The sequence below is a fragment of the Scyliorhinus torazame genome, chromosome 11 (assembly GCF_047496885.1).
Source record: "Scyliorhinus torazame isolate Kashiwa2021f chromosome 11, sScyTor2.1, whole genome shotgun sequence".
NCBI classification, from domain to species: Eukaryota; Metazoa; Chordata; class Chondrichthyes; order Carcharhiniformes; family Scyliorhinidae; genus Scyliorhinus; species Scyliorhinus torazame.
Window position 1 is genome coordinate 118,571,626 of NC_092717.1, and position 14,936 is coordinate 118,586,561.

The 14,936-nt window shown below is 42.8% G+C and overlaps 1 protein-coding gene across 2 annotated transcripts in view; it reads left to right on the forward strand.

Moving 5' to 3' along the window:
- ggh (gamma-glutamyl hydrolase (conjugase, folylpolygammaglutamyl hydrolase)) overlaps positions 1-14,936 on the forward strand; it is an 83,096-nt gene that overhangs the window by 30,953 nt on the left and 37,207 nt on the right. For both annotated transcript variants that reach the window (XM_072467678.1, XM_072467677.1), the window contains exons 3-6: positions 479-529; positions 4,106-4,190; positions 12,682-12,820; positions 14,762-14,868. In XM_072467678.1, the coding sequence (XP_072323779.1) occupies positions 479-529; positions 4,106-4,190; positions 12,682-12,820; positions 14,762-14,868 (382 nt within the window). The remainder of the gene's footprint in view (positions 1-478; positions 530-4,105; positions 4,191-12,681; positions 12,821-14,761; positions 14,869-14,936) is intronic.

The following is a 14,936-nucleotide window of genomic DNA, read 5'->3' on the forward strand; positions in this document are numbered from 1 at the left end:
TTCCCAGAACTGAGGAGCATGATTATTTTGGAAGTGACGCTTTTGTTTTCCAAATTCAGCAGGGTTGAAGGATAAGTAATAATGGAACCAGTGGGGGACAAAAGGTTGGAACGTTGCTCAGTGGGACAGGGTAATAAAGTGTTAAATCAATGATAGGGGTCAAGGCCCTTTATGGCTAGGTTTAATAGTACAAATCATTTTATTTACTTTCTAGTTTTAAAGCAATTGTATAAAAAGAGAAAGCTGTGATCAAGTTTATGGATTCTTTGGTTTTTTTTTAGCACTCCTATTTATAACTAATTCTAAAATGCTGATTAACTACTATTTTATTGGATAACCAATATTTATATATTATTTAATCCTTAAATTTGTCATCCTGCAGAACTGAAATCAAATTTTATTTTACTGAAATGAAAATATGTTACATTTTCAAAGGTAATACATTTATTCTAATGTATATAACTTTATTTTTCTATAGCATTGACCTAACTGAAGCTCAGTACAAGAAACTATTTTATTCTATAAATGGGTAAGTTGTTTATTAAATCATAATAGTCGTGATTTTATATATGACTCACTTTTTGCGGTATTATTGAAAGTTTGGCAATTTATATCAGGCCTGCAGTAAGGTACAGACTCTTTTGCTAACAGTGTTTTTGAGAATACAAAGCATTTTAGGGGATATGGTGTAAGAAATGTTTTTCTATTGCAGTAAACAATTATAATATTACACAGGGTGTTTTGCTACGGTACTTGTGCTTAAAAGTTTAAACTACAGGAATTGACAGGGAAAGATTTATGAAATGGAATTCAGCTAGCATAGATTTGACTGTGTAAAAATAAACAGAAGAATTTTGATGTTTACCTTTTAACTGCTGAATAATAAAAGTATCACGGCTAAACGAGAAAGAAGGTTGCATGAAGAGCTGACATTTTTACCAATACATCTCTGTTTGATCATCGTTAGTAGCTCCTTACTGTAGGAAGTTAATGCCCAGTTGGTTTTGTGTTGTTGCTGTTAATGTTACAGTCAGCCTGGTCAATGGCACTGTGATGGCTCAATGTGTTCCTTATCTATAGAATTATCTCTTTGCTATTTAAAATACATTTTTATTGACAGTTAAATACATGTAAATGAAAGGACCGAGTGTGCTGTAAGATTGTTGCATCAGTTACCCTGCCAATCAAGATTAGCACTATGCGACTCAGGTACATAAGTGCCCTAATATGTTTGTAACATCAATTTGTATTTTGCCCCTGTTCAACATTGCTTTAACATGCTGTTTTTGTCATGAGGTCAGCAGGCAGTGTAGCAGACTGATAAAGGGAACGTTCTTTATGTAATAACTAAAGGTTGAAAGCACTATTACAGCAATGATTGCAAAAACAAATAACGTGTTGGGTGTTTAATTAGGTCCTCCCATTAAATAATTGCTGAGTGGGACAATTGTCAACATTGTGTCGAAAGGCATGATGGTAAAAGAGGACAATGGCTAACATTGGGCCATGAAGCATGTTAAAGATGTCAACAGATTTGTCTGTGGAGAAAACTGCAGCTCTCTGCAAAATTAATTTTGTGGGAACAGGCAGAACTACAACTTGCAACTGGACATTTCACTGATAACACCTTTGTTATGGAACCTCAGATACAAGGTTCTAAATGTCTCCTCATTGACGAATAAGGCCTATGTGCATTACCGGAATGTTTATATGAATTAAATGAAAACTAAGAATTGAAACCTTATAAAAAATAGCATCACTGAGATTCATCAGCAATAACCCGGGAGCCACGTTCGCAAGACATCAGTCCTGGCCAAGTTCTCTTTAATCAGGTAGTATATCTTTGATTCAAATCATGAATCTGGAAACTTATGTAACTGTTTAAATGGACACATAGCTACAATAAATTTGTATTAATTCAACTGCTAGTGAGTATTCGATTTTCTCGGCATTCATCAGTTGAGGCCAGCAGAGGCACCAACATTTTGGCACTCAAATGGGAAATTTCTAACTTTAGAGTCAATTAGTGGTCTGGTTCTGAGTCAAAACATCTCAATCACCCAGGCTGAGCCTGAATTAAGAGTGCAGTAGCCCCATGTGATGACCAGGATTAAGTGGGTTAAGGGAGCATAGGTAAAGAACTGGGTAGCCAATTGGTTCTGAGGATGTGTTCGAACCTCCGACATTGCAGACAGAATTGTCAGAGTAAAAATATTAGAGTGACTAACAATAACTTCCAATAATTCGTAAATTGTCTAAATAAATTGTTGGGTTTTCAAAGAAAAAAACAAAGATTCAGTTCAAATCTATTGAGCAGTCACCTTAGTCAGGAGTCATTTTAATGAGATAAGCCACTCTTTTTGAGCAGTCAAAAATCATCGAGAGTACATTATAGCCTCCTTCTATTGGCAAACATACTGCTTCAACTAAACATTGACAGGCAAAAAGGAAATAACTGAAAACCTCTTTTATTACTGCATTGTTATGGACCAGGGTTTAGGAAACTTTAAAGTATATTATAGAGTTCACCTGACCTATAACTGTTTGTTGAATTTGACTGGGATGAGCACAGGAGCCTGCCTTTCAGGTGTTATTCAACGTACTTCTTAGACACTTTTAATCAAAAAAACAAGGTTTATTCTCAGAATTTAGTTCACATTTGTATAAATGCACAGAGCAAGAACTTTTGGCAATTACAAACACAAAGACCCCACACAGCTGCAGTAATCTACTTAAAATCCTCAATGAATTCCCCCTTAACTGTTCCAATTCAATAACAAAATCCAAGTAAAACTAGAAACCCCTTTTCAAAGGTGTGGCCCAGCACACGGCATTCTCACTGGTATAAGACTGTTGTTATTGATACTCTGTTCCCCTTTACAAACAGCAGATTTGAATTCCGTCCAGAAAGCAATTATCTCTTAAGTTACCAAGCAATCTGTAACAGCTTTTAAAATGAAGATAGAGAAAAACCCTTCTTTCAACCTGTGCAGTTCAAACCCATTCCAAACTTAAAGTGAAAGTAAAAACTCTCAGAGCCACAGCCCAGCTCCACCTACACAATGATATCACTGAAGCCATGTGATAAGACAAAAACATTTCTTGAAGGGACACTCCCATGACAGTATTTCCAAAACTTCTAGTATACCTTGCATAATTAATGTTTGAAGTCCTGTTTGCCAGAACAATGGGAAATGGTGTTTGGAGAAGATATGCCTGCAAATTACTATTGAAATGAAATACCCAGCTGGTTCTCTCTACTGGACGATCTATTGATCAGAAAATGTACAAATTTCTGGTGTGGAAGGATTTTCACTCCAGTTGTATCCAATGCACTCAGCCATTCACTGGTGTGTTGTGGAGTGATTAGAATTGGTTGAAAACTGGGATCTGTGATTTTGCAGACCAGTGTTCCCATTAAATTTCATTGTGCATAGGGCAGCACGGTGGTGCAGTGGTTAGCAATGCTGCCTCACAGCGCCGAGGTCCCAATTTCGATCCCGGCTCTGGGTCATTGTCTGTGTGGAGTTTGCACATTCTCCCCGTGTTTGCGTGGGTTTTGCCCCCACAACCCAAAGATATGCAGGCTAGGTGGATTGGCCGCGTTAAATTGCCCCTTAATTAGAAAAAATAAATTGGGTACTCTGAATTTAAAAAAGAAAAATTCATTGTGCATGGCCATATTTGTTTTCAATGCAAGGGTTTTTTGTGTGCATTGTTATTCATATAGGATTTTTAATTGGATCAAGGTTTGCACTATGCTTTCCGGAAACATTCTTGGAACTTCAGGAATAGACCAAGATAGATCATTCATTTGGCTCTCCGGCTGAAGGTTGTTACTGATGTTTCAGCCTTGACTTTGGTACTGCCATCATTGGGGATAGGTACATTTGTGATGTTCCTTCCTATTAATCGCTTAATTGTCTACCACATTTCACAACTGTATTTGGTAGGACTTGGTATGGGATTGCTTGGCTATGTCTGGAGCATGCAGTTTGGCATGCGTGTAGTCCTTGCAGTTCCACATAATTTTTCCTTACTGTTATTCAGCTGTTGTAGTTAAATAATGTTTTGAATTGATAGTGTCGTCTCTGATTATTTTCAGGCTGCTTATCCCGGGTGGTGGAGCAAACCTTATGACATCTGAATATTCCAAGAATGCAGCATTGTTTTATAAGCTAGCACTTCAGGTAACTGCATGGAGCATATGTGTTTGTTGAGAAATGTTACATGTATGATTTCCCAAAAAGCATTTCATAAGCTTCTGCATTTGACTTTTGTGGGTATAATTACAACATGTAGTTGTAAAAGAAAGGAGCATGGTTGGATTTTGGTTGGAGGGGAGAAAACACTAATTGTTGCAGGTTTTTTTTCTGAATCATGCTCTTTACATATGTTCCATTCTGGGTCAAAAGATGGTGCAATATCAGTATTTGCAGAAGAATTAGGAGAAGTGTGCAATGTTTGCTTTGATGGGGTGGGGTGAGATGTAGTGCGCACTCTATTATAAATAAAAAAACAAAATGTTGGATAAACTCAGAGCATAGAGCACCTGTGGAGAGAGTTAACCTTTCATATGGCCCTTCTTCACTCACTCATTCTTCCACACACACACACGTGAAAAGATGGGTATAAAAGATTTAGCATGCACAACTCCAAAAAGTCATTACTACTGTATGTTCTCAAAAGGTATAGCTAGAAATGTTGGTGGCGTGAGGATTTTCTCTTGGTTCAGTGAAGACAGTGGAGGTAGGAAAATTTCTGGCGATTAACTCAGTGGCTCACTGCATGCAGGAGCGGGATTCTAGCTTTTCCAATCAAAGTTGTGGTTGAGCCCCTGTAGTGAAGATAGAATCATAGAATCAGGGTAGTGCAGAAGGAGGCCATTTGGCCCATCAAGTCTATACCAACCCCCTGAAAGAACACCCTACCTAGGCTCATGCCTCCACCCTATCCCCGTAACCCAGTAACCCCAACTAACATTTTGGACACCTAAAGGGCAATTTACCATGGCCAATTCACCTAACCTGCATATCTTTCTATCTACTATGGGAGGAAACTGGAGCAACTGGAGGAAACCCTTGCAGACATGCGGAAAATGTGCAAACTCCACACACTCACCCAAGTTTAGAATTGAACCCGGGTCCCTGGCACAGTGAGGCAGCAATGCAGCAATATTAAAACTCAACTAAACTGCTTTCTCCAAAATGTTTGGTACCTTAACTCCTCCCATTAACTATGGAGACTTCATGGGTGTCAGACCCTCCTGACTGTATACCACTGTGCCACCACCTCTGCTGGGTCTGTCCCTAAAGGACATTAGTGAACCAGCTGCGTTTTTTACGACAATCATGGTTATCATTATACTTTTCATTCCAGAGATTTTTTGGGTTCAATTTTCACCACCTGCCGTGGTGGGATTTGACTTCCGGATCCCCAGAGTATTACTTTGAGTCTCTGGATCCCCAGTCCAGTGGCAATACTAGTACACCACTGCCTCCCCTAAATGGGTGCTGGTTTACTATGATTTCATCATGTGGTAGTCTGAAGGTAGTTACTGGGTTATGGTAATCAGTATTTCACGGACAGGTTTGTGCTTGTAATAGTCTTGAAACTAGGCTTGTCCAAAATATGGCCTGGGGCTGGATGTGCCCGCAAAGCCCCTCTATGTGGCCATTGGCGCAAGAGTCTAAATCCCGATCAAACAGGTGGGTTTCAATCAAAGGTTTTTCTGGAGCTGCTCCTCCAGTAACGGGCAGTTCTCTCATTTTAGACAAATGGATTGTGGCAAGATCACCTGTCAGGTATATACGTCATGCAAATTGCATCTAACTTCAGCAGAATGCATTCCCATCAACTATTGTTTAATAAAGTTATATTCAGAGTAAAACATTCCAATCAGATATGGATTTACAGAAGTGCTTGGTGGTTTGCAGAGTTATGTAAAGTTGGTGAAGTCAAGGGGAATGGTGCTACACATGGCAGAACCCATGACTTTAGGCCTTCTGGTCAGACCACTTACTCCAAATCTTGGATCTCAACTCCTTTGACCTGCAGTACAAGAGGGCAATTGAGCAGAGGCAGGGCAGAGGAGAAACAGTTCCTTACAAAGGGAGAAGGAGGAGGGAGAAAAAAGTGCTCTCAGCAATAGGCCTTATTTAACCCAGGGTCTTCTGGGAACATTTATCTGGCCTCAACAGAAGCCAGGAGCAAGCAGTGTGTGCATCATCTCCATTTTACGAAGGAGGTGTTGATGGAATTTTGCCACCTCTTGCAGGCAGACCTGCAACATCAGAGGAGGGCATTGTAGTTGTTGCTGTGCCGGTGACTGTGACGATAAATTTCTTCATGTCAGAATCTTTCCAGGTTAAAGCAGGCAGCATCTGTAATATCTCCCAATTTGTTATCCACTTTCATTTAGACAGCTTCCTTAATTCATCTTCCATGCCATGTCACTGCCCTAGTGAGAAATGAGGCCAGGTGTTTCTTTATCAACTTCCAGTAGTTGCCCTGTTCCAGTTTTTCTATACACCTGATTTCTTCCAATCACTTAACTCCTCTTGAAGTCTGTCGTCGTGGCAGGAATTGTATGCAGGTGCAGTGGTCCCAATTCTCAGCTGAAAAGTGAGGGTCAAGCTTTCCTCTCTTTGACACAGCTGTTTAAAAGCTATTGGACTAACCATCTCTTTAGTCCCAGCAGCAAAATCGACCTTCGCGAGGAATACAGGGAATCCCCACTGAATTACGGAGTCATGTTGTGTTGGACATGCAGGTAGGTCTGGGGTTGGGAAGCAACCCCACAGGTGCCTGAAAAAAAGAAGCTCCTTCCTCACACCTCAGCCTTCAAAAAGGTCACCTGACTATTTATGACCCACCTGAGGACCTTTTGTTTATTCATTCTTTCATGGGTATGGGTGCCACTAAGGGGGTAGTCAGATCCTCTTTGAACTCCTGCAGTCCATGTGGTTTAGATACACCGACAGTGAAGTTAGGAAGGGAGTTTCCAGATTTTGACCCAACAGTGAAGGAATAGCAATATTGTTCCAATTCAGGATGGTGGGTGACTTGGTAGGGAACGTGCAGGTGGTGGTGCACTTTAAAAAAAAAAAAAAAAAAAAATTTTTTTGTTCTCCTTTTTCACATTTTCTCCCAAATTTACACCCAACAATAAACAATAATCAGTAACGAATGTAATGTCAATCCCCATATCAATAACAACGATCCCATCCTCCCACCGAACCCCCAAACATTAGCCCGCATGTTAACATAAACAAATGACAAAAAGGAATCAGGAATCACCCATTGTCACCATTAACACAAACAGTCCCTCTCCCCCAACCCTCCCAGCCGCACCTCCACACCAATTTTCGATGTGATCCAATTCTCGAAAATGCATAATAAACAATGCCCATGAATTGTAAAACCCCTCCATCCTTCCCCTCAGTTCCAATTTGACCTTTTCAAGCATCAAGAATTCGAGCAGATTCCCCCTGCAACACCAGGGCACAGGGTGGAGAGGTTGACCTCCACCCTTACAGGACCTGCCTTCGGGCGGTCAACGAAGCGAAGGCTACAACATCTGCCCCCTCGCCCGTTTCCAACCCCGGCTGGCCTCACACCCCGAATATGGCCTCCCGAGGGCCCGGGTCCAGTTTCACATGCACCACTTTAGAGATGACCCTAAAAACCTCCTTCCAGTTATCCTCCAGCTTTGGACAGGCTCAAAACATATGAACGTGGTGTGCGCCCCCCCCACACCCCACAACGTTCACTCACATCTTCTACCCCCTCATCTCCCCCCTCAAAGAGCTGGCTCATCCTCACCCTTTTAAGGTGTGCTCTTTACACCACCTTCAGCTGTACCAGCCCCAACCTCACGAACGAGGTGGAGGCGTTTACCCTCCGGAATACCCCACCAGGACCCCTCCTCCATACCCTCTCCCAACTCTTCCTCCCACTTTGCCTTGATCCCTTCTAGCGGCGCCTTCTCCTCCAAGATAGTCCCGTAAACCACCAATACTACCCCCTTCTCCAGCCCCCCTGTCATCAGCACCTCCTCCAGCAATGTAGAAGCTGGCTCTACTGTGAAACTCTATCTCCTTTCTGGCAAAGTCTCGAACCTGCATGTATCTAAAGATTTCCCCCTTCTCCTACCCATACTTCGCTCTCAGTTCCTTCCATCCTGCAAACCGATCCCCAAGAAACAAATCTTTTAGTGTCCTAATTCCTTTCTCCTCCCATCTCTGAAAATTTCCATCCCACTTCCCTGACTCAAATCTATGGTTCCTCCGAATCGGCATTTCCCTTGACCCTGTCCCTAACCCGAGGTGGTGGTGTACTTGTGAGCCTGCTGAACTTGTCCTTTGAGGTGATGGACATTGTAGATTTGAAAGGTTCTATCAAAGGAGCCTTGGTGAATTGCTGCAGTAAATATTGTAGTTGGTCCAACTGCTGCTACTGTACATGGGTGGCAGAGGGAGTGAATGTTTAAGGTGGTGGATGGAATGTCAATCAAGCGGGCTGAATTTTTCTGGATGGTGTCAAGCTTTTTGAGAATTGATGGAATTGCACTCATTCCAGATAAATGGAACGTATTGATTCACATTCCTGACTTGTCCCTTGTAGACGATGGACAGGCTTTGAGAGTCAGAAGGTGAGTTACTGCCGCAGTATTCCCGGCCTCTGACCTACTCTTGTAGCCACAGTATTTGTATGGCTGTCCAATTCAGTTTCTGGTTCATGGTAATCCCCAAGATGTTGATCAGAGGGGGTGCAGTGATGTTAGTGCCATTGAATGTCATGGGGAGATAGTTAGATTCTGTCATATCAGAGATAGCTACTGTCTGGCACTTGTATGGCACGAATGTTAGTTGGCACTCATCAGCCCAAGTCTGAATGTTGTCCATGCCTTGCTGCATATCGACATGGACTGCTTCAGTATCTGGCGTTTCCAGAATGGCACTGAACATTGTGCAATTATCAGCAAACATTCCCACTTCTGACCTTGTGATGGAGGGAAGGTAATTGAAGCAGCTGAAATGGTTGGGCCGAGGACACTACTCTGAGGGACTCCTGCAGTGATGTCCTGGGACTGGGATTGGCCTCCCAACAACCGTGACCATCTTCCTTTTGTGCTAGGTGTGCCACCAATCAATGGAGAGCTTTCCCTGATCCCCATTGATTCTAGTTTTTCAAGGGTTCCTTGTTGCCACACACGGTCAAGTGCAGCTTTGAAACCAAACCTCACCTCTGGAGTTTAGCTTGAGGTAACGAGCCTTAATTCATACAAGGGCAAGAGGGCTGCCCAACACCTCCCTCACTGCCGGTAAAATACAAGCGGAGATGTGTAAGTGACGGACATAGCGCCCTCACCATGGCACCTGATTTTACATTCCACCCCACCATTGCCAGCCCACTCCCAGGTTCTTTGGGGGGGGGATCAAAAATGTCATTCATTGGCTCTGTTGTTCCTCCCATAATTTTCTTCTTATCAAGGGGCTTATACGCCTCCAATTTCCATTTTTAATGAAGGGTTACACCTGAAATCTTAGTTAAGGTCTGCTCTTGTTCAGTGGTCCACAGGCCTGTTGTGTATTTCTCACATTTACTCTTTTATTTTCAGCAGTTTCATTTTGCCCCTATTTTTGAAGTATAATAGTTTGTTAACTCACGTCTGCATTTTCAGAGTGTTGGGAGACTCCAGGCACCTTTAGAAATGGCAGACGCGATCTCAATCCGGAAGGCCCGCCCCGATTTCTGGCAGATTCTGTTTTTATGCATTGGGAAATAGGCTCGGTTGTGAAACGTGTAGGCACAAATTGTGACTTAGTTGGCACATTTAACCTGAGTACACAGTCCAAACAGATTCAATTTGCACTCCAGGAATGGCTTCAACCTGTGATGTGCGTGCCACGACCTCTTGCTGGAGATGTGAATGCTCATAAAGGATCAATAAGATACGTAGAACTGTTAAACTGTAAAGTTATTCAAATCCCCTAACCTTTAATTTTTTTTCAAAAAAACTGCCTGTGTCTCAGGGTGAAAAAAATATGTTCTACCGGTTTCAATGGATGTTTGTTGACATAACTCTAAGGGTTGTCAGTATTACGCTTGACTGTTTCTAACACCTGTCATTATCCCAGTGGGGGCTGTAACGTCACAGTTTGGTTAACAGCTCCAAGATATTAGCTGTCTTCTGGTTGGACTTATGAATAAAATACTTGATGGATAAGACACTTGAGGTTAAATGTATTGAATGGGTTTTCATGAATGAAAATCTTTTTATAGAGTGAAATTTGAAGGAGATACGTATAACTTTACTTTATTCCATCTCAGCATGGCTCCTAAGGTCTGCCATGATGGGTACGTTGGCATTGAGGGTGTAAGGAGAACAGGGTTAGCACAAATTGCACTAAATTTGGGGGAGATGGGGGGTTAAGATCATGTGTTGGCACTGGGTCGTCATAATTGGTGGGTGGAGGGACATGGGTTGGCATGGAGAGCGGGTGGGAGTGCATGGATGGCTAATAGGGAGTGGATGGGGGTGTTGAGGGTTGAGGGCTAGAAGGCCTAATATTGAAAAGAACAACTGTGATGAAGTTCCACGGACTGAGGTGGACCTTTCAGCCAACCCGCCTTGCCACTTGGCAGCCCCTGTGGCACCTCCAATCTATGTCCGGGGACAGGAGCTCAACTTCATTTTGCATCTGCCCACCACCCAGAACAAAAATCAGGGTGGATACTCCAATCCAGGAAATACCCCGACTCAAGCTACCACCTCAGAGATGAAAATCAAGCCCTATGTTTGCAGTAATTTTCTACATTCTTTCTTGCAAACATAACAAAAATAGCATTCAGCATCGAATGATTTAAATGTGCCTCGTCCGTCTTCAGAATTATGTTTTTTTCTAATAATAACTGATGTTATGTGCTTGGTTGAATAAAGAAAACTGAAATATATTAATGGATAATAAATTGGTTGCAAGGATGCTTTCGTGTCTTTGTATTTATAATTATATGAAAGAAAATATTTATCTTACATCTCCTAGAGTCGTTAATTATCATTAGCCACAATACTAGGGGGAAAAGCCCATTCCATCAGTGAATTATCCCTATGATATGGGAACTGTACATTAATCATGGGCATGTATATGACATTTTATTTTTAACGTAATTTGACAGAAGCTAAAAGCAGTCGGAGTGATTGAACAGAAGAGAGCTACCTCAATAGAAGTAACTTGGGTGACAGCATCATTTTGTTTGTTAAATGTGATGGACCTATGCTGCAAAACAGTAGACGTAGGCATTCAACGATACAATTTCAAAGTGTCATTTTGGGCGAGTTTGGGGGGTGTTTCTTGTCGACTTTTTGGGTGAGATCCATGCCGCTATTCAACCACACTTAGTCGTTCTGACGCCAGGACTGAATCGGGTGAGTCATCCTATGGGCAGCACAGGTGCTATATGGAAGTAGTGAAATTCCAACTAATGCTGGCGTGTGATTCGCCGGGGATGGGTTGGCACTTGTGAGTCTGATAAGCAGGAGCTGCATTTAGGAATTCCACTCCCCACACACCCTCAACTCAGCCAAGAAGATGGCACTGGTTGTGCTGGAGCACGCTAATCCCACTGATGAGTTGGCTGGGGCCAGAGGATATCTAGGGGGGGGTGGCCTGGGGAGTTACCCATGTGATCTGTGGCACTAAGTTCACGCTGGGCATTCAGTGGCATGCACGGCTGCATGGCTGCCTTGCAGGCTACAACAAGTGTGGTTCATGCCCGTCCACTCTGACGACACGGCCAACCTTCTGCCCCCCCCCCCCCCCCCGCTGTTTCCAACTCTGGCAGACGCCCCCCGGACAGCAGCAGAACTGTCAGCACACTATGGCGGTGTTGGACACTTTGTACCCTCTGTCCCTCAGCAGCCACGGCACATGTTTCCCGATTTTAAATACCACAAGTGAACCTCACTGCCTGTAATTCCTCCTGGCAGAGATGGAGCATCCAAAAATTGCCAATGAGGCCCGTTAATGATGTGCCAACAGCATTGGTCCCCTAAGTTAGGACATCCTTCTACGGGATCATCCCCTCCCTTTTTAGGCCTCCCCACGTCTCCTCCTTTTTAGGCCCTCTCCTTTCAGCACTTTCCAAACTTTATTAGGCCCCTCATACCCCACTTCATCCCCCCCTTCATAGGCATGATACCCCTAAGGTCCATCTTGGCAGTGGCATCCTGCCAGTTAGGCACCCTAGCAGTGAGTGCCCCTTGCAGCCTGGCAGTGTCACCTGGGCACCTTGGCAATGCCAAGGGCCTGGTCCAGTGGGAGAGCTAGGGGGGCACCCTGCCTGTCCCCATTACCCAAATGCCTGGAGGGCCTACCAGTGCCTTTAGGCCTGGTCCACATTTATGTGGATCACTACTAAACAGCACCTGCTCCATGTCTTGCTGGCGAGGCCGTTTGTTCCTGGGCTCCAGGAGAACACAACGCGGGTGAGATCCAGATCGCAAGATGAGATTCATTGACCTCGTCATGCCAGCAGGTGGGCCATGATAAGGCCGTTAAAAAATAACCACAACTTATACAAGATATAATGAAAGACAAAGCACTGGTTGTGCTAATAGCTGGTAGCATATTATCTGTCAAACTTGGGTATTAAGTGCAAATGTTCTGATTTTAACAGGCCAATGATCATGGGACTTACTTCCCAATATGGGGAACTTGTCTTGGATTTGAAGAGCTGACTGTAATTACTAGTGGAAGAAAACTTCTGATTAATACAGACACTTCAAATGTGTCACTTCGTTTGAACTTCACCAAAGGTAAAAAAAAAAAGTCTGAGAACGTGTGGGTAATTTTGACTTTCGAAATGAAAATGATAAATTAATAAATGGGCAGCCCTCGCCCCTCCACCGCGTAACCACGTCACAGGAACATCATGACTATTCTTTAATATACAGGAAATGTTTCAACGGTGAAATAGAAACATTCTTGACATTTGAAAGGTTTCATTGTTATTAAATATTATAACTAATGTAATAGAAAAGGTAAGAGGTAGCTTCGGACTAACATTTCTTGATATTGCCTTTCTATAACTTTAAAAGTTTCCTGTTCATCCACCTGCACTTGCAATTTGTTCCGTATACTTGTTGTATTTCTTTGAATTTAATTGAGTTTTTCTTCTTTTCACTCTATGCCACCTGCTTCAAGTCCAGTCCTTCATTTGAGAAAGGAAGGCTTGCCTAATTGAAAGGGACAAAACTCAAAACCAACATGGAGAAGCATAAGTGCAAGATTGTTTATGTTGAGGATCAAGTCCCAAACCAGAATGCCCGCATTTAACATACACTGAGTTACCAATGCAGAATTGAGGCTGGATTGTGTTCAATTCGGCAATAAACTTTGTTGCCTGTTCAGATAGGGATAGGCGTCAGGTGTGGCTCAGTCGATAGCATTTGTGCCTCTTGAGTCTGAATGTCGTGGGTTCAAGTTCCAGGTCCAGAACTTGAGCACAAATGTCATGGCTGACTCACCAGTGCTAGTATTGAGGGAGAGCTGCACTGTTGGAGATTCGGCTTTTCAGATGTGACTTCCTTTGCCCTCCCTCGTAAAGGATCCCATGGCACTAATTTGAAGAGCAGGTGAATTATTCCTGGTGTTCTGGCCAATATTTATACCTGTGTTCCCGTCCAGTCGGAGAACACTTCAGAAGTCAAGGACATTCAGCCTCCGATCTTCGGGTAAACATTCTCCAAGGCAGCCTTCAAGACACACGACAGCACAGAATCGCCGAGCAGAAACTGATAGCCAAATTCCGCACACATGAAGACAGCCTCAACTGGGACCTCGGGTTCGTGTCACATTACATGTAACCCCCACCATACTGCGCGGGTCTGCAGAATCCTACTAACTGTCCTGGCTTGAGACAATTCACACATCGATTACCTGTGATTATCACTCACACTGTTTGTACCTGTAAAGACTTGTTTACCTGTAAAGACTCACGTTCCAACCATTCTTCACATTCCAATCTGTAATTATCTTGCAATTATGTCTCTGCCGATATATACTGTGTTTGTGAACCTGCCTCCACTTCACTGATGAAAGAGCAGCGCTCCGAAAGCCTGTGATTTCAAATGAACCTTTTGGACTTTAACCTGGTGTTGTGAGACTTATTACTGTGCTCACAATAAGTAAGGTAGATTATTATCATAGGTATTTTATATGTAACCCATTTAAAGAAGCTGAGCTACATTAGACACTCAGATTAAAAGAACATTTATGAAATGTGGAACTAAATGTGCCACAGTCCCAGAGGACCATAGGCTGCTCTTCCCTTTGAGAGCTGACTGGTGGTGATTTAACCTGAAGGTCACTATACCTCAGGCGAGGGACAGGGCTGAGAAGGTGGGCCTTCATGAATGACCTCAGCCGGTATGAGAATTGAACGCACCCTGTTGGCATCGCTGCACATCACAAACCAGCCGTCCAGCCAACTGACCATCATAAGAAATGTAGGCACGCATAACACAATAGAGATAGCAACAGTTGAGTAGGTATGACACTAAGCATCATGCATACAGAATATAAAGAAATAACATATGTATCACAAAATTTACCTGAGCATTCTAAAAATGTCATTGTGTGATACTGGTTGGAATCGAAGGTCAACCCCTGATATACGAGTAATTCTGATAGTGTGAAAGAACCTAATTTGATAAATGAGAAAATAGATATTGTAAATGATATTTTACTTTTTTCAGATGCACAGGACAGTCGAATGTTTAAGAACTTTCCTGTGGACCTAATGAATGCATTGGCTGCAGAACCTTTAGCTGCAAACTCCCACCGCTGGAGTATCTCTGTGAAGGTATGGTAATTAGTCACTTTTGGACATAGAGATCTTACACATACAAACTAAAGGTGTGAAACATGCCA